General features: G+C 43.3%; 1 protein-coding gene across 3 annotated transcripts in view; it reads right to left on the reverse strand.

Annotated features, from left to right (window-relative positions):
- Positions 1 to 6,855: 6,855 nt before the first annotated feature.
- ORC5 (origin recognition complex subunit 5) overlaps positions 6,856 to 24,997 on the reverse strand; it is a 132,843-nt gene continuing 114,701 nt past the window's right edge. For all 3 annotated transcript variants that reach the window (XM_020813005.3, XM_073000690.2, XM_020813003.3), the window contains 2 exons: positions 20,721 to 20,833; positions 6,856 to 7,396 (listed from right to left, as the gene is read on the reverse strand). In XM_020813005.3, coding sequence (XP_020668664.2) covers positions 7,351 to 7,396; positions 20,721 to 20,833 — 159 coding nt within the window. In that variant the 3' untranslated portion in view covers positions 6,856 to 7,350. The remainder of the gene's footprint in view (positions 7,397 to 20,720; positions 20,834 to 24,997) is intronic.

Here is a 24,997-nt window from a genome sequence, read left to right on the forward strand (position 1 = left end):
GTAGCAGCCGCGGGAGAGGTCTCCCCGCAGCCGCTCTGAATCGCCGGCCAGCCTGCAGGCATTCTCCGGGCGGGCGCTTTGGAGTGGCCGCGGGGAGACCTCTCCCGCGGCTCCTCCGAAGCGCCTGCCCTGAGAATGCCGGCTGGCTGGCCGGCGCTTCGTAGCAGCCGCGGGAGAGGTCTCCCCGCAGCCGCTCTGAATCGCCGGCCAGCCTGCAGGCATTCTCCGGGCGGGCGCTTTGGAGTGGCCGCGGGGAGACCTCTCCCGCGGCTCCTCCGAAGCGCCTGCCCCGAGAATGCCGGCCGGCTGGCCGGCGCTTCGGAGGGGCTGCGGGGAGACCTCTCCCGCGGCTCCTCCGAAGCGTCAGCCAGCCCCAGCTGGTAGCCTGCCCAGGCTGCCTACCCGAGCTGTTCTCGGACGCCTGGACGTCCGAGAACGGCTGGGGTAGGTGGCCCGGGCAGGCTACCAGCAGCGGGGACAGAGGGGGGGGGGTATCGGGAAGGTTTCCAGGTGAAAGCCTGGAAACCTTCCGGACACCCCCCCACCCTGCAGCCGCCGCTTGAAGCCTGCCCAGGCTGCCTACCCGAGCTGTTCTCGGACGCCTGGACGTCCGAGAACGGCTGGGGTAGGTGGCCCGGGCAGGCTACCAGCAGCGGGGACAGAGGGGGGGGGTATCGGGAAGGTTTCCAGGTGAAAGCCTGGAAACCTTCCGGACACCCCCCCACCCTGCAGCCGCCGCTTGAAGCCTGCCCAGGCTGCCTACCCGAGCTGTTCTCGGACGCCTGGACGTCCGAGAACGGCTGGGGTAGGCGGCCCGGGCAGGCTACCAGCAGCGGGGACAGAGGGGGGGGTATCCGGAAGGTTTCCAGGTGAAAGCCTGGAAACCTTCCGGACACCCCCCCACCCTGCAGCCGCCGCTTGAAGCCTGCCCAGGCTGCCTACCCGAGCTGTTCTCGGACGCCTGGACGTCCGAGAACGGCTGGGGTAGGCGGCCCGGGCAGGCTACCAGCAGCGGGGACAGAGGGGGGGGGTATCGGGAAGGTTTCCAGGTGAAAGCCTGGAAACCTTCCGGACACCCCCCCACCCTGCAGCCGCCGCTTGAAGCCTGCCCAGGCTGCCTACCCGAGCTGTTCTCGGACGCCTGGACGTCCGAGAACGGCTGGGGTAGGTGGCCCGGGCAGGCTACCAGCAGCGGGGACAGAGGGGGGGGGGTATCGGGAAGGTTTCCAGGTGAAAGCCTGGAAACCTTCCGGACACCCCCCCACCCTGCTGCCGCCGCTTGAAGCCTGCCCGGGCCGCCTACCCGAGCCGTTCTCGGACGCCTGGACGTCCGAGAATGGCTGGGGAAAGCAGCGCGGGGAGGCTTCAAGCGGCGGCTGCAGGGTGGGGGGGGTGTCCGCTCCCAGCGACCCCCCACGGCTTGGATCCAAGCTGTGGGGGCAGGCTGAGAGGGTGGTGGGATTGGGATGCCTTTCAGGCATCCCGGGTTTGGATCCCACCCGCCGCCGGTTACCCTAACCGGCGGCGGGTGGGATCCAACCCCGGGATGCCTGAAAGGCATTCCAATCCCACCACCCTCCCCCCGCGGCTTGGATCCGAGCCACGGCGGCTACCCCAGCCATGGCCGGACTCTAGGGAGTCAAGCCATGGCTGAGTTAGCCGCCGTGGGTCAGATCCAAGCCACGGGGGGAGGGAAAAAACCGGATAATCCATTCCTATTGGAACGGATTAACCGCTTTCCAATGTATTCCTATGGGAAATGGTGCTTCACATAACGATGTTTTCACATAACGATGTTTTGTTTGGAACCAATTAACATCGTTATGTGAGGCACCACTGTATAATCCTCTGAACACTTTCTCATGTAAGCATCCTTCAGTCTCTCGAGACTATGGTAACATGCTCTGTATGGAGGACTTGGAACAGCATCTAGTGTGGCTGAGAAGGCCAATTTGAGAGTGACAATCCCTTCCACACTGAAGACAAATACAGTCTGTCCCTGTCCAGCTCCCTGATTTTGCTTTGACGCTGTATGCAAAGCTGGAGTGTCCTCTCCAGAGCATGAAGCCTGGGTAAAATAATATGGAGGATAGGCTGTTACCCAACCAGCAAATCCCCTCTCTCCACATCGCTGAAATAGTCCAATGGAAAGGCAAGAGCCAATGATTCCAGCGATGTCGCAGGAGTTGCCAGAACGACACGAACTGCCTCCGGGACTCAGGTTCTGGATTTTGCCTCAAGGTTAACTCCTGAAACCTTTTCCATCAGTGGATATAGCCACAAGCCAGCGGAGGTTTGAGATTGGAGTTTTCTTTCTCCTAGATGGGCTGCCTTCCAAGGCTGACCAGCCCCACCTACCAGTTGACTCAATGGAATTAATTTAAATGCTGACTCATCAAATCCCTGCTGATTCAATATGCCTATTCCAGTTGCAGCTTACTACTAGATTTCAAAGATAATGAGGCTTCTTCTACAGCAGATACGAATTTCAGTCTCTTCCTTTCTCACCCTGAGAGCAATATAATTGCATGTATTTTTGCATTTTGGGTTTTGGATAACTATTACCATTTCAGTATTCTTGTTTCAACTTAGATTTCACAGTCTAAAGATATTTTTAAAAATCTCTAAAAATTCAAGATTACAATGGGCTGCATTCCATGGCATGCCTAACATTTGCAGCAATCTGTATTATGGATACAACGTAGTCTAATAAACTTAGCTCTACACCATTAAAAATAATTACAAATTATTTTATTTCCAGATTATGCAGTTAAGTAAAGAATATGAAAATCTCTCCCCTTTGGTACATGTACACAGCAGATACAGTCAGATGTCTGCGCACAACCAACAGGTGTAATCCAACTTTCTCTGTCAATAACAGTTGATGAATCGAGGTTCCTGACAGAGCTTGCCCAGGAAGGCAAACGTTCAGAGGAAAATGAGCATAGGCAGGTACAATTTGTTCCAAAAGGAATCTGGGATTACTGATTTTAGCATCTTTCCTGCACTGTAAAAACTAGGCCCTTGAAAATTATTGCTCTATAATTCCCAGGACAGAAATCCTTATAAATTTCTTCCTCTCTGTAGCTTTGACTCTGGATGCCCCCTCTCCGCCTTCTTAAAGTCAATTAAAAAGATAATTAAAACTTTCCAAATTGGGAGCCTCTGAGAGGGAAATGAACCCTTCACAGGAACCTGTCCCCCAAAACATGGCCCAATTCTAAATAATACTAGTCTCCTAGCAAGATTAAAAATACACAGAAGGCAGGAGTAAAAGGCATGAATCACAATTAATACAGCCTTTCATCATCTGGTTATCAGGAAAATAATTGAAAGGAATTGCACTAAACCAGTTACTTTTGCTTTTATGTGGACAAGTCCTTAGTTACAAAATGATTCCTTTTACATGTGTTTAAAAACATACAGGATGACATCAATTTAGTATGCATCCAAGACTGAAATGAAATACTGATAGCTAAAAATCACAACTCACTGGAGAGCATCAGAGTGTTGAATATTATTTTGTTGGAGAATTAAACTCAGCAGTGTGGCAAGTGCTCCATCATCCAATAATTTATAGCTCTCTGCATCTCTAAAGCTAGCATTTCTGCAGTTTGAAGCATGCAGCTGGTTGGTAAGATCAGTTTGATATCACAAAAATTATTAATGACTAGATAGTACTTTTTGTATTTTCATACAAAAATCTAAAATAAATTTGTACTTGGCAGAGATTATATTCACATGGAAAGCTCTGTCATCTTACAGATACAGTTTCTCCATCCGGTATTTCAGCAGACGTCTACTAAGCAGAAGCACTTTTTAACTCAGCTGTTTTACAAAATGATAATTCTTGGATGAGTGGGAAAGGAATTCTACCCTGATTAGAATTTGAACTGGAACTCTGGGCTGGAATGATTTCTAGTTATGGACTTTCATCTGCTACATTATGAGGTTGAAGGTAGGGGTTCAGGCTTACTGGTGACATTGGCTGAAATCCTGTTGGTGTAAATTACATTTACAGAAGGGTGATTACATCAACATCATGGAGTGATTTCTGTAATTAGAAACTTTCTCTCCTGTGGCTTTTCCATCTAGTCTCCCTCATCATGTGGGGCTTTGAGAGATGAAGGAGGAAGTCTCCAATTAGCAGAAGTCTCTCTTTGGTGACAATGTCATTAGGGGCCAGCTGTTTTTGGAAATTAAAGACTTCCTCCTCATGTCATGTGGCTCCCACACAATGAAAGATTGCACAGGAATGGGATAAGCAGGATAAAAGTAGGAAGTTTTTTATTCTTTAATTGCCCCCTATTGATGACATAATCATCCTTCCACAGGCATTAAATTACACAATAGAATTTCAGCCATAGTACAGGAAACTGGGTTATACTGTGGGATTTTCGATCCATTTAGCCCAGTATTGTCAGCTCTGGCTGGCAATAATACCTCTCCAGAGTTTAAGGCAGGATTCTTTCCTAAATTTCTGATCCATTTAGCCCAGTATTGTAAACTATGCCTGGCAATAATACCTCTCCAGAGTTTAAGGCATGATTCTTTCTTAGCTGTACCTGGAGATTCCTGGCATTCCTGGTGATTTTCCATCCAAACACGAAATATCCCTAACTTTGCTTAGGTTCCAAAATGAGAAGAGACCAGGTAAGATTACAGTGGTACGTTATTCTCAGTTAGTACTAGCATTTGCCTTGCATGCTGCCAGGCTTCCAGCAGATGAATAGGAGAACTGTATCAAATCTTTAGATGGCTGGATAACTCAGTGAGTTTGTTATCTGGCTGTGTGACCAGAAGTTGAGAATTTGATTCCCATTGTACCTCTGGGAAGAGCCAACCCTATGTGGTCTTGGGCCAGCTGTATAGTCCTAGGGCACCCCAGGAGAAGGGAATGGTAAACTACTTCCGAGTACTCTCTATTCTCTGAATGCTTCCTGTGAGTAGAGCCAGCCTGTGTGCCACTGGGCAAGTTGCACAGTCCCAGGATGCTCTCATTAGAAGAGAACAGTAAACCACTTCTGAGTAATGTCTACCTAGAAAACCCTGAAAAGGATCACTGTAAGCCAGAATTGACTTGAGAACACATCATCATCATCATCATCATCATCATCATCATCATCATCAAATCTTGCTACCTGAAGTCAACAGTTTTCCCACTGAAATTAAACAGCCCATTTTCCAGATAGGATAAAATAACCATTCTTAATCGGAGCCATATGGCTACCTGCGGGGCTCTGATAAATTTGAAGGGGAACATAGACTAGAAATAACTCTTCGCACATCACTTTATAATGTTCGTTATGCAACCGATAAAATCCTGATTCAGCTTATGTTTCTTTCATATTGTGTTTATCGTCGTGGTCCCCCCCTCAAAAAAAGTTGAGAACGGCTGCAATAAAGCAATTCTCCTTTGATGTCCAAGGATCTTTGACCATTATGCAGAACAGGTCTTCCAGAAAGCTATGTCACTAAAGCTTAATACAAAGGAATCACCATCTCCTGTTGATGACCCAATGCTCAACTACATTCACCAACTTTCTTCAACTTTAGTTCTTCTTTCACTGTTGTGAGCACAGTCCATCTTGGTTCAGAAATCTGGTCTCTTTCACCCATGTCTGTCAATCTGTCATCTCTTTCACCCATGTCTTGGTGAACCGAGAACCTGCACTGCATTCAGAAGGTGAATCATTTTTGCTCCAACACTGCAAATCTAAATAATTCTTGTACTGGCTTTTCAAACAAAATGGAAACAGATCCCATTCCTCACCCTGTAAACACTGTGCATCCTTGGTTGGCACTTCCATTTTCCCGGATCTCTGGCACTCCATATCTGGCTGCAGTGCATCTGTGAGAAAACTGAAAGCACTGCTTCTGAGAAAAAGTCAAAGCTTTCTTACATCACCTGGAAGGTAATGTAAGTCCTTCCACGCAGAGGCTCATAGGCTGGCATAGCACCAAATGAAGCCTGCTCAGCACATTGCATCAGACATTATGGCTATGTTATGTGAATGTCTGATCCTAAGTATTACTTTGGTCTAATACTAAACAACTTTACAAGGCCTCTTAGGATCAAAGACCAGTTAAGAAGACTTCTGGACTTTCTAAAAAAATTCTTGTATTTTGCTTTCAAATTATCTTTACCTAACAAAATCACTATAACAAAAAAAAGAGGAAAATTATGTAGAACCGAAGAGGCTAAAGAAAGTGTTAGTTTTGCACTCTTTCTATTTTTTCCCCTGGGGAAGAGGGACCAATTTCTGAAGAGTACTGCAGTATTATTCTTAATAGCAGCTTTAGGGGAAGCCACCACTCTGCTGACCATGTATTCCCCCAATTATTATTAAACAAGATTGCTTTTGGGCAAGCAATGCCCATGTCTAATGTTAAATGTATTGACCTAAATCCAACACAATATTAGCACCATTCTTATGGCATTAGGCATACTAGTGCTTGCGCAACTAGTTGCACAACTGGACAGTTGCACTGGACTGCACCCAGACCAGAAGGAGGTGTCTTTGTCTCACACTTCTCATGATGCATCTAGATAGAATATAAGAAAAAACAAATGGAAAGACTGTAAGCTGCCCAGAGTACACAGGTTCTCTCTCCAGGGTAGGAATTCATATTGTTCGAAGACTTTATGCTGATGTAGGGTTAGATAAGTGATTAGTCAAATTATTTGTCCTCTGTTTCATCATAAAGTATAATGATAAGCAGCTGCAAGATATGAATGGTTAGTGAAAACATTTTCAAAAACAGCTTTTAACAGCTATATTTACAAATCAGCTGTGGCAGTTAGGCTACCAACAAATGGATAGTATCTAAGAATAAAAGAACAGCACCCACCAGTTTGTTTTTATGTTTATTGCATTTGCTATTCTAATCTCTTTTAAACGGTGGCCTCAGGACCAAGCTGCTTTGGCAGACAAATGTAAAAGGCTCCCATGGAGAGAAAGGGGAAGAATTGGGCAAAACAACAAGGCTACTGCCATATTCAAAGCACAAGGGATACTTCAATGCAGCACAAAATGCAGTCCTAAGTAAAATGGGTTTTAGGCAATTTCAGTGTTAAGATAACATCATTAAGAGCAGACCAGATTGTGCTCAGTCCCTGCTGTTTATAATTAACACGTTCTTTCCAAATACTCCAGGGTCTCAAGTAAAGAGTACTCTGCTCAAATCCATCCAGACCAACTAGAGTGTTTTCATCTGATCTCATGCTGACCCAGCACCTGTTTTTGGACAAATCCAATAGATCCCAAGGACTCCTCCTCCTCCTCGATGGCTAAAGTGGACAAATGTAGCACGTCTGGCTCAGCTGCCGTCACAACGTCCATGCAGTCTTCACAAAAAGTCGTATAAGTACTTTATTATGTCAAAGTTCACAGTCCTGCAAACAACAACACAGCACATCAGTTTACTGCACAGCTCAATCTCTAGTCTCTCCAGGAGTGGCCAAAGTCACGTAGTGCTCTTTTGAATAGACTGATGCCTCAGTGGTGAATAAGACTGATTAGTTTCAGTCCTGACTTGAATGGTTCCGATTACGTTACCATCAAAGGATAAAACGCTGAGACCTGCTTCACATGGGTACCTTTTGAAACTGCATTGCAGAGGGCACTCCACTGAACCAACAGTACATATGAACATGACTTGACTTTTCCAGTTGCACAAAATTTTGAGGGATTCCAAAGACTTGGAATTGCTCATTGGTTACATTCATTATGTAAAACAAATTTAACTCAAGAATAAAAGAAACATTCCGTTTTTCTTCCAAACCACCTGTTTCTGTATTATGCATGGCAGAACTCTTTTATCTATACTAATTTGCATCCAGCGTTCTTACATTCTTGACAGAAGTTGATCTATGCTTTTAAAACCAAACTAGAACAATCTGAGAATATAAAATATAAGAGAAAATTTGCATACATGTTTTTCTGCTTTGATAAATTAAATAATGATTCACTGGGGAAAAATTTATCTTTTAAAAAATCTCCTCCTTTCTAGATACATTCTGATGTACAACATTAACATTCCAATGCTGCAGTTTCTAGGCTTGTGCAATTTCTCCCTCCCTCCCTCCTTCCTTTAAATCACAGAATTTGCCATTCTGGGAATTCCACCTACGAGACTAACACCTATAGAAATATCTACAGTAGGTTCGGCCAGAGAAAGGTTGGCTGAAAGATTTGATAGGCTCAGACAGGTCACATTAATGATTTAATATCATTAAAAGACAACATTAAAGCTAACAACAGTGAACATACAAATACCAAAAAAGATCAAACACCATAGTAAATTACATAAACCACACCAAAATACATTCAAAGTGCTAAGGCATAACAATCCATTTAAAGAAACCCATTCAGGTATCGGCAGGTTACTCACCTGTAATTGTAGTTCTTAGAGTAGACCTCTGTGATTCACACTGTGGGTGATCTGCGCCTGCGCGGAGCCTCTTCAGAATATTCTAGAGCTTCTACAGTAGCAAAAAACACATTAGAATAGATCCTTCCTCCTCGGTATAAATACCTTGGTACCAGGACTCTCCCTTCAGTTGTGTCAACCACCGCAAGGTATGACAGAGGGGAGGTCGAGTGGGATGTGTGAATCACAGAGGTCCATTCGAAGAACTACAATTACAGGTGAGTAACCTGCCATTCTTCTTCATAGCCTCGTGAATCACACTGTGGGTGACTAGCAAGCTGTCTTACCCGGAGTCAGAATGTCACACCAAGGTGGAAGCCAAAACAGCACGTCCAAATGCCGCATCAGACTTCTGTCAAACATCCAGTCTATAATACTGGATGAAGGTAGATGGTTGTGCCCACGTAGCCGAGGTGCAGATGTTGGGAAGAGGCACACCACATAGGAATGTTATAGAGGTCGCCAATTCCCTTGTGGAATGAGGGTGAATAGCTTGAGGGACCGGCTGTCGAGCAAGCTGGTATGCAAGCCGAATAGTAGAGGCAACCCAGTGAGAAATCGTCTGAGAAGTGACTTGTAGGCCTTTGTTAGGAAGTTGATGACTGACAAAAAGGTGTGGGGAACATCGAAAAGGTTTTGTATGCGACAAATAAAAGGAGAGGGCCCTCGTGATGCCCAAAGTATGAAGAGGTCGTTCATCGGTTGTTCATGGTAATGGAAAGAAGGCTGGGAGGACTAGTGGTTGAGAGAGATGAAACTGAGGCACCACTTTAGGAAGGAAGGAGACATCGAGAAACAGTTTTACTTCATCTGGATAGAATTGTATATAAGGATAATTACTTTACTTTATCTGGATAGAATTGTATATAAGGATAATCATGGCATAGGGCCGCAAGGGAGGAATGTGTGAGCTCGGGTGGAGTCTATGGAAACCCTAATATAATGAATAACCCTTATAGGGCTCATTTTGGATTTTTGCATGTTGACTGTGAGACCGAGATCGTGAAGAAGGGATAAGGTGAAAAGAGTGTCCCGGTGAGATCTGCGGCAGGAACAAGTTACAAGGAGCCAGTCATCTATGTATGGGAAGATGAGGATCTTTTGAAGTTTGAGAAAGGCAGCCACTGGGACAATGTACTTGGTGAAGACTCTTAGAGCTGTTGCAAGTCCGAAAGGAAGTCTTTTAAATTGGTAGGCTCGGGGTCTGAGTTGGAATCAGAGAAATTGTCTGTGGGAAGGGTGGATGGAGATGTGGAAGTATGCATCTCATAGATCTATGACTGTGAACCAGTTGTTTTTTCTGAGAAGAGATAGAACAGATTCGAGGGTTACCATACAGATATTAGTGGTGATGACATACTTGTTGAGTTCTCTGAGGTCTAAAATAGGTCATAGACCTCAGTCTTTTTTGGGAAAGGTGAAATAACAAGAGAAAAAAAAACTGTTATTTGTTGTATAGGTTCTATTGTGTCTTTGATGAGTAAATTTTTAATCTCTTCTTGTAGAGTTTGGGATGGTGGAGTGACAATGTGATGTGATGGAGGGAGTTAATGCCCTGGATCCATTCCAGTCAGGCTTCAGGCTGCACCATGGCATGGAAACAGCATTGGTCACCCTGTTTGATGACCTGTTGAGGGAGGCCGACAGGGGCAAAATGTCTCTGCTGGTCCTTCTCGATATCTCAGCCGCCTTTGATACCTTCAACCACATTATCCTCCTGGGGAGGCTCTCCAAGTCCGGTAGAGATTATCGAGAGGAGGCTGGTTTAGTCCTAGACCGCTGAGCAGTGCTAAGAAGAGATGGTAGCATGGAAATATGGACTGGGGTAGTTGTGTCCTTAGAAACAGGATCATAAAGGTGATCCACTGGTTTGGTTGTGGGGTGATGGATTTGAAGATCCAAGGACTTAGCCATGCAGATCATGAGTTGAGAATAAGTTTGAAAATCCTCTGGTGGGGATGGAGGATTTACATCTGCGAGGTTGGAATCTGGTGATGTGAGAAGCACAGATGGAGTTTGCAGTCGAGAACCATGTTCTGACATTTCGGGATCGAATCTGGAGTCAATAGAACGTTGATCGGCCTTTGTGTCGAGAGGATGTTGGTTGTAGTAATGTTGACAGTGGTTGGTCTGCCACTGAAGAGGGTGGCATGCCCATGGACATTTGTTGATGTTGAGAATTGTCAACCGGTATTGATGTTGAAGGTGCATCCATGGACAGAGGTAAACAAACTGGAACCTCAGTGTCAAAGTCTATGTCTCGATATTGACAGACTGTGTGTCTAGGTCAGTGCACTGCTGAGGGTTAGCAACCGAGATAGATTGAAGTGGGGCATCCATGGACTAAGATGGATATCGAGAGTTGTCGATATCGGAACCAGTGTCTCTGGTGTTGAAAAGGCAGCTGAAGCCAATTCGATGGATGCATGGGTAGGTCTGTAGAATAAATCAAGGCTGGGGATGCCAAGCAAGAAGAGTGGGGATGCCAAGCAAGAAGAGTGGTCCCCATCATTTAAAGCCAGAAAATATGTGGTCACCGGGGCTACGAACGCTTCGCGGGTGGAAGCATGTTTCTCGACTGCCCTGATTTTTGCAGGTGGTTGCAGTTATATGATGGCTGTATGCATCTGAGTGATAAGGCCTCTTCGACACAGAAGGTTGTCAAGATGGAGCTTTTTGGCGTGGTGCTAATATCGGACCGGAGGAAGAGCCGGTCAGGCATCTGCAACTGGCAGGTTAGAGAAGCACTGATCGGGGCAAATGTCTACCCAATGAGCGTGCTGGGTGCAGGATTGGTCGACACGCGCTTGTGGAATTGCCTCATATACTGGATGTGCCTAATAACCATGGAGGTGGCCATGGAGGCTAGCTCAATGGTATAGAATAGGGCACTGTGCCCGGCTGAGGCTCAGGTTCCTCTCTCCAGGGAGGCATCAGTGGATGGGTTAGGAGGAGAGATAGAATGTTTGGGACTATTAGGCAAGGAAATAAAACGGTCCACTCGCTCGTCCCATGTCGGTGACTGAGAAACCGGTTGATGAGATGGAATTCCTTCATCATAAGATGGCAAACCAACAGAAATTAAATCATCAGGTTCAGAGACCTGTTGTGGAGGAACTGTTGGGGTTTTTGATTTGGTTTGTTTAGATCGCTTTGGTTGTGGGGGCCCCGGAACCAGATCGGGAGGAGGCTTTCGCTTTTCAGAAGGCTTTGATGTCAAGGTTTTCAATGTCAACTGTTTGGATGTATGCGTCTTAGAAGTTTTCGATGAAGTGGAAGGTGCATCGGAATGAGATGGAGTAGCGGAGGAACAATGTTTCAAGCATTCTGCAATGGCTTTTTCCATGGCTTTAGCCTGTGAGGTGGTTTTACATGGAGGTTGAGCCACAGGTTTTGCCAGTTGCAAGGACTGTTCCCAGAGATGGAATTTCAGTCAAGATAGGTGAGAACACAGAACTCCTCATTAAAATTTTGTTGCAATGAGGGCATGAGGAGGTTTGATGCGCTTCGCCTAGACAAAAAGGGCACTTCGCGTGACCATCTGACAGCAGGATCTCATTATTGCAAATCACACAGTCTTGAACGGGCCCAAAGGGGCCATGAACAATAAAAAAAGAAAAGAAAAAGAAAAAAAGAGTGAGGTGTGCGACTGCCAGGGGCTGCGGCACGGTAGGAAAAAACTAAAAAGAGTTCATAATATGTATCTCTGATTAATAATAAAGAGAAATAGAGAAAAATGTTTTAATTTAGCAGTAAAAAGAAATTGTTTCACTTTCAGACTCACAGAAGATAGAAGCACAAGACTCTTCAAGGCGGCGGTTGAAAGAAACTGAAGGGAGAGTCCTGGCACCAAGGTACTTATACTAAGGGGAAGGGGTCTATTCTAATATGTTTTTTGCTACCACAGAAGCTCTAGAATATTCCAAAGAGGCTCTGCACAGGCGCTGATCACCCACAGTGTGATTCACAGCGGCCACGAAGAAGAACCAGTCAGTCACTCAGGGAAAGTTTGCCTGAAGAGAAAGGTCTTCGCCTGCTTGTGGAAGGACAGCAAAGATGGGGCCAGCCTAGCCTCCTGCGGGAGGGAGTTCCAAAGTCTGGGAGCATCAATAGAGAAGGCCCCCCATCAGATGCAGCTGTGAAGGTGGTGGGACTGAGAGAAACACCTTTCCTGATTATCTTAACACTCAAGCAGGCTCATAAAGGGAGATGCAGTCCTTGAGATACCTTGGGCCCAAGCCACTTAGAGCTTTATAGATTAGAACCAATACCTTGAATTCAGCCCAGAAATGGACTGGCAACCAGTGGTGCTGCTATAACGGCATGCACAGGGGTTATGTGATTCCCCCTAACTGGTCCCAGTCAGCAATATGTCTACTGTGTTTTAGAGTCATGGAAGTTTCTGACACTTTCCATAGGCAGCTCATGTAGGCATCCTTCACACATAGAATGCATTACAGTGACCCAGCCTGGATGTAGCTAAGGCATATGTCAATGTGGTCATATCAAACCTCTTCAGAAATAGGTGCAACTGGCGCACTAGTTTTAATTGTACAAAGGCAACTCCTGGCCACTGCAAAAACTGGAGCATTCAGGAAGTAATAGGAAGCTAGGCTTGGGTGCAGCCTATCTTGGGCCATAAGCTTTCGAACGTGCCGTTTCTTCAGGGGATCACAATTTAGGAGTCTGTAGGTGTGGGTCTGGGTGGAACTCTTAAAATAGAGTATTCTGGGGTTTGGATTTTAAAAAAAAAAGAGGCATGGCACATCACTAGTGGACTTCTTTTCATATTGTCACCACAGCCATTAGATGTGGGAAGAATGATTTTTTTTTCAGAAGTCACATTGCAAGATGTGCCTGAAGATGAAATGTTAAACATTTTAAAAATTAACTGGATCTCATACTTGTCAAGCTACATTATTTCCTAAATTCATGTTTATATTTCATCTCCAGGGAAGTTTGTAGCCAAGCCTGTGAGATATTTTCCAGATCCAAAACCTGGGTTGATACTTTTGAACTCTCCTTAATTAGCACACTATATATACTTTAAAGATATATATCATGTCATGTCTACTCTGTTAGAGGTTCATTAGAGAGACACAGAACTGTGTCCTCTGGCAAATGTTAAACTTGCTAGATAAACTCTAGAATCAATCACTTGGTCTAAAGTTGACCAGTAATGACCCTATGACACATTCTGTCCAATTAACTGCTACTGGAAACATAAATATTTGCATTTGTGTAAGAGAAAACATAATTTTTTAAAGAGGGGACAGACGGGCACACAGATGGAATTAACCATATAGATGGAACAACTTTACAAGTGTGCCAATTTTAATTTTTTCTACATAGTCAAAAGCACTGTATTCTTTTAAAATCAAGATATTAGAAAAAGATGAAGTAGTTAATAAAACAACAGAAGAAAAATTATCTTTATGGGTAAAAATTACCTTTATGGGCAGTCTCCTCCAACACTGTTGAAAGCTTTATTAAAGTTTAAATTGAAATATTAATCTAAGGTGATTTCCCACAATCTGCCACTGCTGATCTGTTTTTTGATCTTTCTTCCTGATCTCACCATCCTCTCGCCACTTCAAATAGGATGGTGGCTCTATTTCATTCTGCTCTGAAGATGCAATGGCTACTACACAATTATGAATTCCAGTAATACATTTTCATTTCTATAAACAAAACTACTACCATAAATTTACACATTGTTCTTCCAAACTGGCTTACATAGCCTACTCGAGGGATTTCCAATTTAATTACACTCCTCTTGAAACACGTGATAGACAGAAATATGATTTGTGACTAATTTAAAATTGGGTGAGGATGAGTAAACATTTTAGAGAATGTTACTGAAATCTTGTCAGCTTTTGATTTTAAAAAGCACTAGTTCTCAGAGCAATAAAAAGCACATTTGAAAGGTGATATACAAGTATTCTTATACCATTCTTGTTCTATCCTCTAGTAAGTCTATTTACTGTAGTTCTTTGAGTGGTTATCTGTGAATTCACACATGAAGGTCTTGCATCAGCACAGACCTACTGCTGGAACAGTGAGAAATTTTGATGGGAATGCCATGCCCCAGAACTCATGCACAATTGCTCAGTGGCTTCCCTCAGTTCTGAGTTCACTGCTGTGGCAAGTCCATGCATCCTGAGGGGCTGGCAAGTGAATTGTGGGAATTCACAGTCAACCACTCAATGAACCACATACACAAATAAGTGTTGGTGTAAGTTAGCAGAGTTTTGTCCCAGTCCAGTTAGTCCAGCTGATTCACACAAAGACAGCTTCAGCAGTACAAACCAGCAGCAAGACAGCATGACATTCATAGAAGAGATCTGCACATCTTCTGCACATGTCCACACAGTTATACACGTACATATTTGCATACAGCCAATCAGTATGGACATTGCATCATCCCAGACTGCATGATTCAGCATTTTGGATGCCTGTCTAGTATGGCTGTTGATTACCATAGGACTTGTTCTGCCTCAGTGTGAAATTATTCTTGACAATAAGTAACCTGTCCTTTGTGGTCTCTGTGAAGCAGACATAAATAAATAAATAAGAACAATGAGTCTGCTTATAGAAAGGAAGTACAGAGATTGATACTATGGTGTAAAGAAAATCATCTCACACTTAACATCAAAAAAACTAAAGAACTCATAATTGATTTTAGGAGGAAGAGAAATGTACATTTACCACTGTACATAAATGGTGAGGAAGTGGAGAGAGTTGGTAGTTTTAAATTTCTAGGTACTTACATCTCAGAGGACCTCTCATGGACTATAAATGCCAACATGCTAATAAAGAAGGCACAGAAGAGGCTGTATTTCCTGAGAATGCTCGGGAAGTTAAATTTATCACAGCATTTACTTCTGTCCTACTACCGTAGCACCATTGAGAGTGTCCTAACTTATGGCATTCTGGCATGGTTTGGGAGTAGCTCTGTAGCGGACAAAAAAGCTCTACAGAGAACCATTAAAATTGCCCAGAATATCATCGGGCTCCAGCTACCAACCCTGGATGACATCTTCACATCCCGCTGTCTGAGGAAGTCACACAGCATCCTGAGAGACTCTTCCCATCCTGCTTATAACTTTTTTGAACTGTTACCATCTGGCAGAAGATATAGAACAATTAACTGCAATTAATAATGAGCTTAAAGACCACCAGTAGTGAATAATTAGTTGGACTGTGTTACTTGGCCTGAGGTGTAGATGTTTGTATTTTTAGTGGGGGACTTCTAGTGGGTGGGGAGTGTTTGGGGAATGTTATGTGTGTGCATGTGTCTGGTCTCTGGGTGTCTGTGAATTTCGTTGTATGGTATACTGTGTATATACTTACAATGGCAATAAATTATTATTATTATTATTATTATTATTATTATTATTATTATTATTATTATTATTATTATTATTATTATTATTATTATTATTATTATTATTATTATTATTATTATTATAAAGGTGGCTGGCAAGCTTACTTAAGGAAGAAGGAAAATACAAGCACAGAAGGGAAGAACACCCACCCAAATGCTAGATAAGCCAATGCATGAGTCAGGTGGCCACAGATCCAGAACTGGAACACACCAGAAGAAAACTGCAATGGCCACATATGTTCACGTGGTATGGATCCTAAGACCAGTTGGAACAAGGCAATGTCAGTCATCTTGAACACACACTTTGTAAAGTGCTGCGGAAAGATCAGCGGACCTCCTCTTTGAGTTTATATAGCAAAGAAATGTAAATGGTCAATGTCCAATGTGTACAGAGATTTCTCAAGTTCAACTGCAGATGCTATAAAAAATGTGGGGAGAACAGTGATTTGCATTTGTTAAAATGGGAAAGCATTCTTAAACAAAAAAGATCACACAGGGAACAACTTTGTCTCTGTGGAAAACAAGATTTAAGAATATAGGATTCACCAGTTTACCTTGTGGAAGTGGCAGCCACCAAGAAGACACAAGATCCAAGCTGCAGGAGACCTAGCTCCAAAACTCTATGCATCAGCTGACTGAATACTATTTCTTATGGATCTGTGGCGTTAGCACTGAAGTAATTGGAGGGTAACTGTTACTGAGTCTTCTAAAATGTTTTCACAGTTGAGTTTCTAAAGAGTGAAGACTGGGGATCCTATTGAGCCACTGGGGCTGCCAGGTAACTTTTGAAGAGAAGACAGAAAGAAGTTTTCATTCTTCAAGTACACAAAAATCCAAAGATCATTCAGAACCAATACCAATGCTGGCAAAATGTGTAGAGAGTAGCAAATTCAATGAATCACTTCCACTTTTGAGCATAGATAGATCCTCTAGGCAATGAGACAAAATGAGGAGGTGTCAATGCAAGCTGTGTGTCCACAGGTTTGTGTGAGAATCATAGGATCATAGAAAACTGGAGTTGGAAGGGGCCTACAAGGCCATCAAGTCCAACCCCCTGCTCAGTTCAGAAATACAACCGAAGCATATCTACCAGGTGATTATCTAAGCTTTTCTTGAGTGCCTCCAGTGGTGGAGCACTCACCAACTCCCGAGGATAACTGATTCCACTGTCATACTGCTCTAATGGTTAGGAGGTTTTTCCTGATATTCATCCGAAATCTGGATTCTTTTAACTTCAGCCCATTGTTGCATGCCCTGCACTCTGGGATGATCGAGAACAGATCCTGCCCCTCCTCTGTATGACAGCCTTTCAAATATTTGAAAAGTCTTATCATATCATCCTTCAGTCTTCTTTTCTCAAAGCTAAACATGCCCAATTATTTCAGTCTTTCCTCATGAGGCTTGGTTTCTTGTCCTCTAATCATCCTTGTTGCCCTCCTCTGAACTTGTTCCAATTTGTCAGCATCCTTCTTGAAGTGTGGTGTCCATGATTAGACACAATCCTCAAGGTGAGGCCTGACCAGTGCTGAATAGGAGGGGACTTGCTCCTGCAGGATTTGGAAACTATACTTCTATTAATGCAGCCTAAAACAACATTTGTCTTTTTTGTAGCTACATCACACTGTTGGCTCATATTTAGCTTGTGATCTATGACAATGCCAAGTTCCTTCTCGCTCATAGTTCTGCTGAGCCAGGTAGCCCCCATCTTGTAACTGTGCAACTGGTTTCTTTTTCTGAGGTGCAGTACTTTGCACTTATCCCTGTTGAATTTCATTCTGTTGCTTTTGGCCCAGTGCTCTATCTTATCAAGGTCATTTTGAATTTTGTTTCTGTCTTCTAGGGTATTAGCTATTCCACCCAATTTGGTATCATCTGGAGATTTGACAAGCATTCCCTGCACTCCCTTGTCCAATTAATAAAAATATTGAAGCGCACCGGGCCAAGGACTGAGCCTTGGAGTACCCCACTTGTTACCTCCTTCCAGTTAGAGAAGGACCCATTAATCATCACCTCTGAGTACAATTCTGTAACCAATTGTGTATTCACCCAACACTTGATCTATCCAGCCCACCCCTAGCTAGCTTGCTAATCAGGACATCATTGGGCACTTCGTCAAAAGCTTTGATGAAGTGGAGATATACTACGTCTACAGCATTCCCTCTGTCTATCAGGGAGTTGACGTGATCAAAAAACAAGATCAAATTAGTTTGGCAGGATTTGTTCTTGACAAATCCGTGTTGGCTTCTAGTTATTACTGCGTTGTTTTCTAAGTGTTTGCACAATGACCACTTTACGATCTGTTCCAAAACTTCGCCTGGGACTGATGTTAGCCTGACTGGCCTGTAGTTCCCAGGTTCCTCTTTTTTGCCCCTTTTGAAGATAGGGACAACATAAGGGTATGAGAATGTCTCATAACCTTAAAAATATAAGGTGACTGATCCTCCCTCTGACATAGACCCAGAAAGATGCAAGTAGGAATACTCTAGAGGTGGGTTGATTTGCTTGAGCAATACTGTCCTGTGATCACCAGCAAAAATAGCAAATCAGCCTGTCTCAGGAGGAGACCAAACAGTACTAACTGCCAATGTAGTCACTCTCTAAGGCAGAGTCCACCAAGTGTAAAGGTGAGCAAGAGGTGTCTGAGGAAGGCTGCATCATTAAACAATGTGGAGGTTGTTCAGAAGGATCCAAGGCTATGGCTTTGACTGAGAACCACTGGTGCCAAAGGGAAGCAGGAATTGAAGAAATACTAGTTAGCGGAGGAAGAGACAATGAATAAGGCGGCATTGATAAAGTTACAGACAGGTATGAGGCTAGAACTATGGACTGATCTGGTTGATGAATCTTGTCAGTACAGTGGTGCCTCAATTTACAAGCGTCCCAACTTACGGCCATTTCGAGTTACAACCAGAAAAAAGGTGGGGAATTTAAATTACTAACTGTTGGTCGGCGAGGAGGCTGCTTCTTTGTAGCTCTTTCGCCCTAACGGTTAAGAGTGTGTGCGTTTGCAGAGAGGCTTCGAACTGTCTAGTGCTGCTTTCTGCTTCTGAGTGAGGACATACAGGGTTTTGCAGGGTGGGTTTGGGCTTGGGGGGTTATGTTTCTGTACTGTGATTTTTTTTGTGTTTGTCTTTTGGTGTGTTTGTTTTTTCAGCCCCACGCCTTCCGATGGGGCTTGCTGCGTTGGCTTTTTTTTGTGTTTGATTTTTCCCCCGTCCCCAGCACTTTTCGATGGGCTTGCTGTTTTGGTTTGTGTGTGTGTGTGTGATCCCCCCCCCCCCCCGGGCTCCAGTGCATTCTGATGGGGCTTGCTGTGTTGTTGGAATTTTTGGGGTAATTTTTTCCCCGCCCCAATGCATTCCAACGGGGCTTGCATTGTTTTTATTTTGGTTTTGGTGATTTTTTTTTCTAGCACCAATGCATTCCAATGGGGCTTGCAGGTGTGTGTGTGTGTGTGTGTGTGTGTGTGTGTGTGACAGAGAGAGAGAGAGGGAGAGAGAGAGAGAGAGAGCTTTTTTCCCGGCTGGAAAGGATTAATGGAGTTTCAATGCATTCCTATGGGAAATGGTGCTTTGACTTACGACTATTTCGAGTTACGACCATCACTCCGGAATGGATTAAGTATGTAAGTTGAGGCACCACTGTACAATGGTGAGAAGAAGGTACTTAGTCAGAGAGTGGAGAACAATAAACCACAGAAGCTGAAAAAGGAATAGGGACCAATGGAGGTCTTCAGTCTTGTCAAATCTCAATAAAGATGCAGGTCTTCCTGATATTAACAATTTCAGTGTCGAGGAGTATGGGAGTAGGAACAATATAGTCAACCTGCTCCCATTATTCTCCCTGTAATGGTAAACTTCACGGTGGTATATGCAGAATGATAGAAGGGCAGCCTGCAGTCCCAATAGGGGAAAAGAAGTGACATTCATTACTGGATGTAACAATAATCCTTTGATGACCTCAAAGGAGAAATGTTCCAGTGGTAATGATGCTTCCAAAGAAAGGATGATGACCAGCAGGTTAAAGGTTGCTCTGGGGTAGGCCTGGAGGCTGATCTTTAATTTAATTTCAGAGGGAGATTCAACACAGAAGATCTCACCTGAGCATTCTCCTACTATAATATCAATGTATTGCTACTAATAACTTTTAAAAGTGTGTTTCTACAACAGCAGAAAATGAAGAATGAACTCTATCCAAGAAGAGAATACTTAGTTGCTATAGAAAGAGCAGAAGGGAACACTCCTTCAGCTGCTGCTCAGGTAACAGAAAGAAATGAAGGAAAGCCACTGAAAAGCTAATGCACATGCACAATGGAGTATGGGGGTGGGGCTCCCACTGAAATTGCTCAGCTTTAAAATGTTTCAACAGCAGCTTTGCAGACACATGACCTAAACACGCAATTCACAAGGACTATACAGAAGAACATCTGTATACCCATCCTCAAATGAAGTAAAGATCTAGTGAAAGTAATCTGCATTTCCACAGTAAAATAAATTATGAGCACGTTCTCTCAGGAAGGCCTATATATCTTGTAACTCCTTTAAAGTTTTTTTTTAAAAACGTACTCCACTAGCCACCATGTAAAGGGGATAACCAAATGGAACTCTATTTTGTTGTCTGCTTGTGGGCTTGTCAAATACCACAGCTACTGAGCTTTATTTTGCTTGGCAAGTTACATGTTGTACATACTTGCTGTTCATGTTACCTAAAAACAGTTCCACCGTGTTCCTTATTTATTTTCTGCTAATTCTTCATTCTTGGCAGTGCTAGAATTTTTCTGTGAACAACTACAAGTTGTGGGAAAATGTAACATATAACACTGTATTTCAGAGCTACCTGAATTGTTTTCTGTTGTAAGAGTTTATGCATGTAGCATCAAAAGACTGTTAACAAGCCTTACCTTGAAATTGCTCTGATGAAATCTAAAGACACATTGCATTTGTATCTCGGTCCATTAAGCTGGTCATCATGGCCTACCAAGGTTAAGAGCTGTAGAGTCACAAGGGAGGTAATCTTAAAAAAAAGAAAAAGAAAAAAAGGAGGGATGTTAATTGGCTTTTCCTGTTATTGCAGATTTGGCTTGATCACTGTCCTCAATACCTAGCATGGGTTAGATGCTGACTTGATGCTGTTCATCTACAGATAGCCCCGAAGACTTATTTACTAACTTATTTATTTATTTTAACTGTTATCCTGCCTTCCTCCCAGAACTGGGATCTGAGGCAACTTACAGTATAATAATAATTTTTAAAGTACTGTTAAAATCCCATTCCATTATAAATATCAAAATGAAATAAAATTAATTGTAATCTTAAAACAAAATAAAGTTAAAAATCATTTCTAAAAGTTTTGGTTTAAAGTAGTAATAATTAAAATTTAAAAATACAGCACATCCTTTAATGCCTGCTAACTGTCCTTACCAGCCAGTCAGTTGCCAAAAAGGAAGGTGGTTACATGACACCAAAAGGACAGCAGGAAAGGGGCTAACCTAGTCTCTCAGGAATTCTATAGTTCGGTGGTAAACTAAAGGATACAAATGTAAAAACAATAAACAAATGCGGAGCAACTAGCAGTGTACATGGATATAAAAAACCTAAAGAAATAAAAAGGTGCAGTGAACACAAAAGAACAAAATATAAGAACATTCTAAGTTGTCAGTTTCTTCAGCATGCAATCAGAAGCCTTCATTTTTTCTCCTTTGTAATTTAAATACTTTGTTTATACACACACCTTTTGCACAATCACTAAAAAGACTGCACTTTTATTCACAAAGTCTTACCAAAACGGACCACACTTATTCTCCCTTTCTCTCTTCTTTCCATGACAGTTTATTCTTTTCCACACAAACTACTTCTCTGATAAACTATTTCACACAAATATTCCTATGCACAAAACAGAACCTCTCCAGCCGGGAACCACATAGAGTATTCAGTTTGCAGTTCCATTCATAATCATTCTTTTACATTTCTCAACTGTCATAACAATCACTACTGAAACACATTCCACATACAGCTGTCCATCATCTCACTTACTGTACCATGAAAGCACATAAAAACATGTACACAAAACATGTATACAGTGCAAAACTGCAACAAAGTGCAACCCACTCACAGGTGTTTGGTCCCCCAGAGGGTGGATGATACCAGGGTTTACTTCAGCTTTCTAGTACCAAGGCAAATTTCAACTGGAACGAAATGTTCTATTTCAGAGGTTGTCAACGACTGGTCCGCGGCCCATTGTTGGTCCCTGGCTTGAGCCCGACAGACTTCCCCTGCCCCCCCGCACACACTCCCCTCCCCACAGCTGTTTTGCACGCGCGCCGGCGTGAATCCTCCCTCACCCCTTCCCACAAGCCCCTGCGGGCGCAAAGCAGCTGTGGGGAGGGGAGGTTGTGCATGGGGGCGGGGAGAGGTCTGTTTTGGCGGCCCGGCAGCAGCGACCGGGGTTGGCAAGAGCCGGGAGGGAGAGCAAGGGCCAGGTGCTCCGGATGCTCTCCTCCTGGCAGCGGCGGCGGCGACGGGGGTTGGCAAGAGCCGGGAGGGAGAGCAAGGACCGGGTGCTCTGGGTGCTCTCCTCCTGGCAGCAGCGGTGGTGACGGGGTGGCAAGAGCCAGGTAAAATAAAATAAAAATTAAAAAAGACTCACAGGCTTCCGTCACCGCCAGCACGCACTCCCTCACCACTTCAAGCATGCGCCAGCACGCAGGAGTGGGGTGGGCGCGCGGGTGTGCAGGCACTCCAGAGCATGCATGAAGCGGTGAGAGAACGCATGCGTGCCTATGGCGCGCGCACTCCCCAACCACTGCACTCGTGCATTGGAGAGGGCAAGAGCGAAGGGCCGCCCCACCTCCCTCAGAGACTCCTCCGATCTGCACTAGTAAAAAGGTTGGGGAACACTGTTCTATTTGGCAGAAAGATGCAAAGCTAATCTGAGATCAAGCCTACTTTGTTTGATGATACTTAGGGCCATACGGTGCAAGTGATCAGCTCTCCTGGATTATTTTTTAAGAGCATGCACATGTGTGTGTATGGGAAGAGAGGCACCTGATTCAGACTGAGATTGAAGCACTGGCAGAGTATGCATAGGATTTAACATGTTCTCCCCACACCTATTTTTTTTTAGTGTGAACATCCACCCAAATCTATTTGCTACACAAGACAAAATATGTTCCTCGGTACCATCACCCAGAGTGTGATTCAGAAACTACAAAGAAGGAACAGGGATCTTATTGTAACTCATTTGAAAATTATTGATATAATTTATTACTTTAAGTCTTATACGGGTAACAATATAGAAAAACAAGCTAAGAAATAACATTACTCTTTACCATAACACATTATGGAGCGACTCTTGGAATTTCAACAATTATTTTTTAATTGTTTTAAAATAATGTGTTGCTACTGCATCTCTAACAGATAACGTAACTTCTTTTTAAAACAAGTAACCACAGAATATTACTCCTGCCCAATTTATCACTAATGCATACACTTTAAAAGGAACATTCTCAAACTCTGAAAAAGAGATCCTGAGGAGGAGATTTTTCAGATTAAAAGGTAATGAACTTCTTCACCAATCTGGTGTAAAAAAACAACAACATTATTTGCTGCCAGAGGCAACATTTTCAAATCCAGGGCACTCTCATTATGAACCTCAGATTTTGTCTGACATGAAACAGCTAGTATAAGTCATCTACCTATTAACTGTCATTTCTTGCAAATCATTACCATTTTCTCTCCATGCATATAGAGTACCTGGTAGCAAGACAGATTTAACCACAGCACAATTATGCTATATATAGTCTCTACATAGACTGCATTGTGTTGGACAAAATCAGCCTAGATGGTGGTTTCTAAGTGAAAAAGTCATCACAAATAGAGATGGGTATGAACTGCCAGTCCATTAGTTTGTGCCCATTCATTTATCGACCCAGTGCTTCAAAACCCTGCCTCTTCCAGTGGGCTCCCACTCAGAGGCAGTGCCCAGAGGAGGTAGGGAAAGAAAAACCAAGCCACTGCCTCTGACAGGGAATCTGCTAGAGGAGGCCGGGCTTTGAAGTGCCAAATACCTGTTTGGTCAATGAATCACCAAACTGGCAGTTTGTTCCCAAATATTCAATTGCACTGAAGCGGAAGAAGAGTGATGTTGACCTTGTACAATTATCATTATGACATTAAACTGCAATTTACTCCTTCTTACAAATGTTTAATTCAATCTAACAAAAATGAGCTCCACTTAGGTGCTAATGAAATGAACAAAGTAAGACAGTCATGGCTAATGTCAGTTCCATCCACACCATCTTGTAATTAAGCACTGCCCTAGTAGCCATATGTAGCCAAGTATTCCATGCAGATGAATGAGCTCGCAGGTAGAAGAATGATAGAGACCAAACCTTTCCTCCACACCAAACATATAAATGCAGCTCACTTCCTTTATTGGCCAGTGTCCATCAGTGCAAAGTGTAATAGGCTTATTTACAAACCTGCATGAGTATCGGTGGCATTTAAAGATGACTTTTTGCAGCAGGGGTGTAAAGAGGGGTTGTGAACAACAACGACACCACAGAAATTATACAAGACTATCTCGATACATTAAAATATATTCTACTGATAATTCTACTGTTATTAAGCTGCTCAAAATCCTATAGGGTTTGACAGCAAAAATTGCATAAGGTGTGTGAAAAACTCTTTCAGCTGTCGGTTGTAGACTGACACACTTATTGGTGCAGTTCATAGTGCACTTGGGTATGCAACAATCAGTCGCAAAACTGTAAAAACCACTTGCATCATTTCCCTTATGTGCACAGTATTTTTCAACAGGATTCTAGCTACTGTTCATGATATAATTACTAAAAGAAGAATATATTCTACTGAGATAGTATGTGCTATACATTACATTTTAAAATCGTTTTCCTAATTTATATCCATGAATCAGAGTTATTCAGGACTACAAACAGTACCTGCAGAACATTAATCCTTTGTATGTTAGCATTTTGTAAAAAAAGAAACGGACACAAACTGTCACTCAAAAATGACTTACATTACAGATATTTGCTCCTACACCTCCCAAATTTTGTGAGGAAATTAAAAAAGAGATATTATGAACCTCTCTGCATCAAGAAAGAAAATCACTCTTCATTCAATCAGGCCCTTAGTCAGTCAGCGATGAAGCCTAATGGAG

Source organism: Pogona vitticeps, chromosome 5, assembly GCF_051106095.1.
Source record: "Pogona vitticeps strain Pit_001003342236 chromosome 5, PviZW2.1, whole genome shotgun sequence".
NCBI lineage: Eukaryota > Metazoa > Chordata > Lepidosauria > Squamata > Agamidae > Pogona > Pogona vitticeps.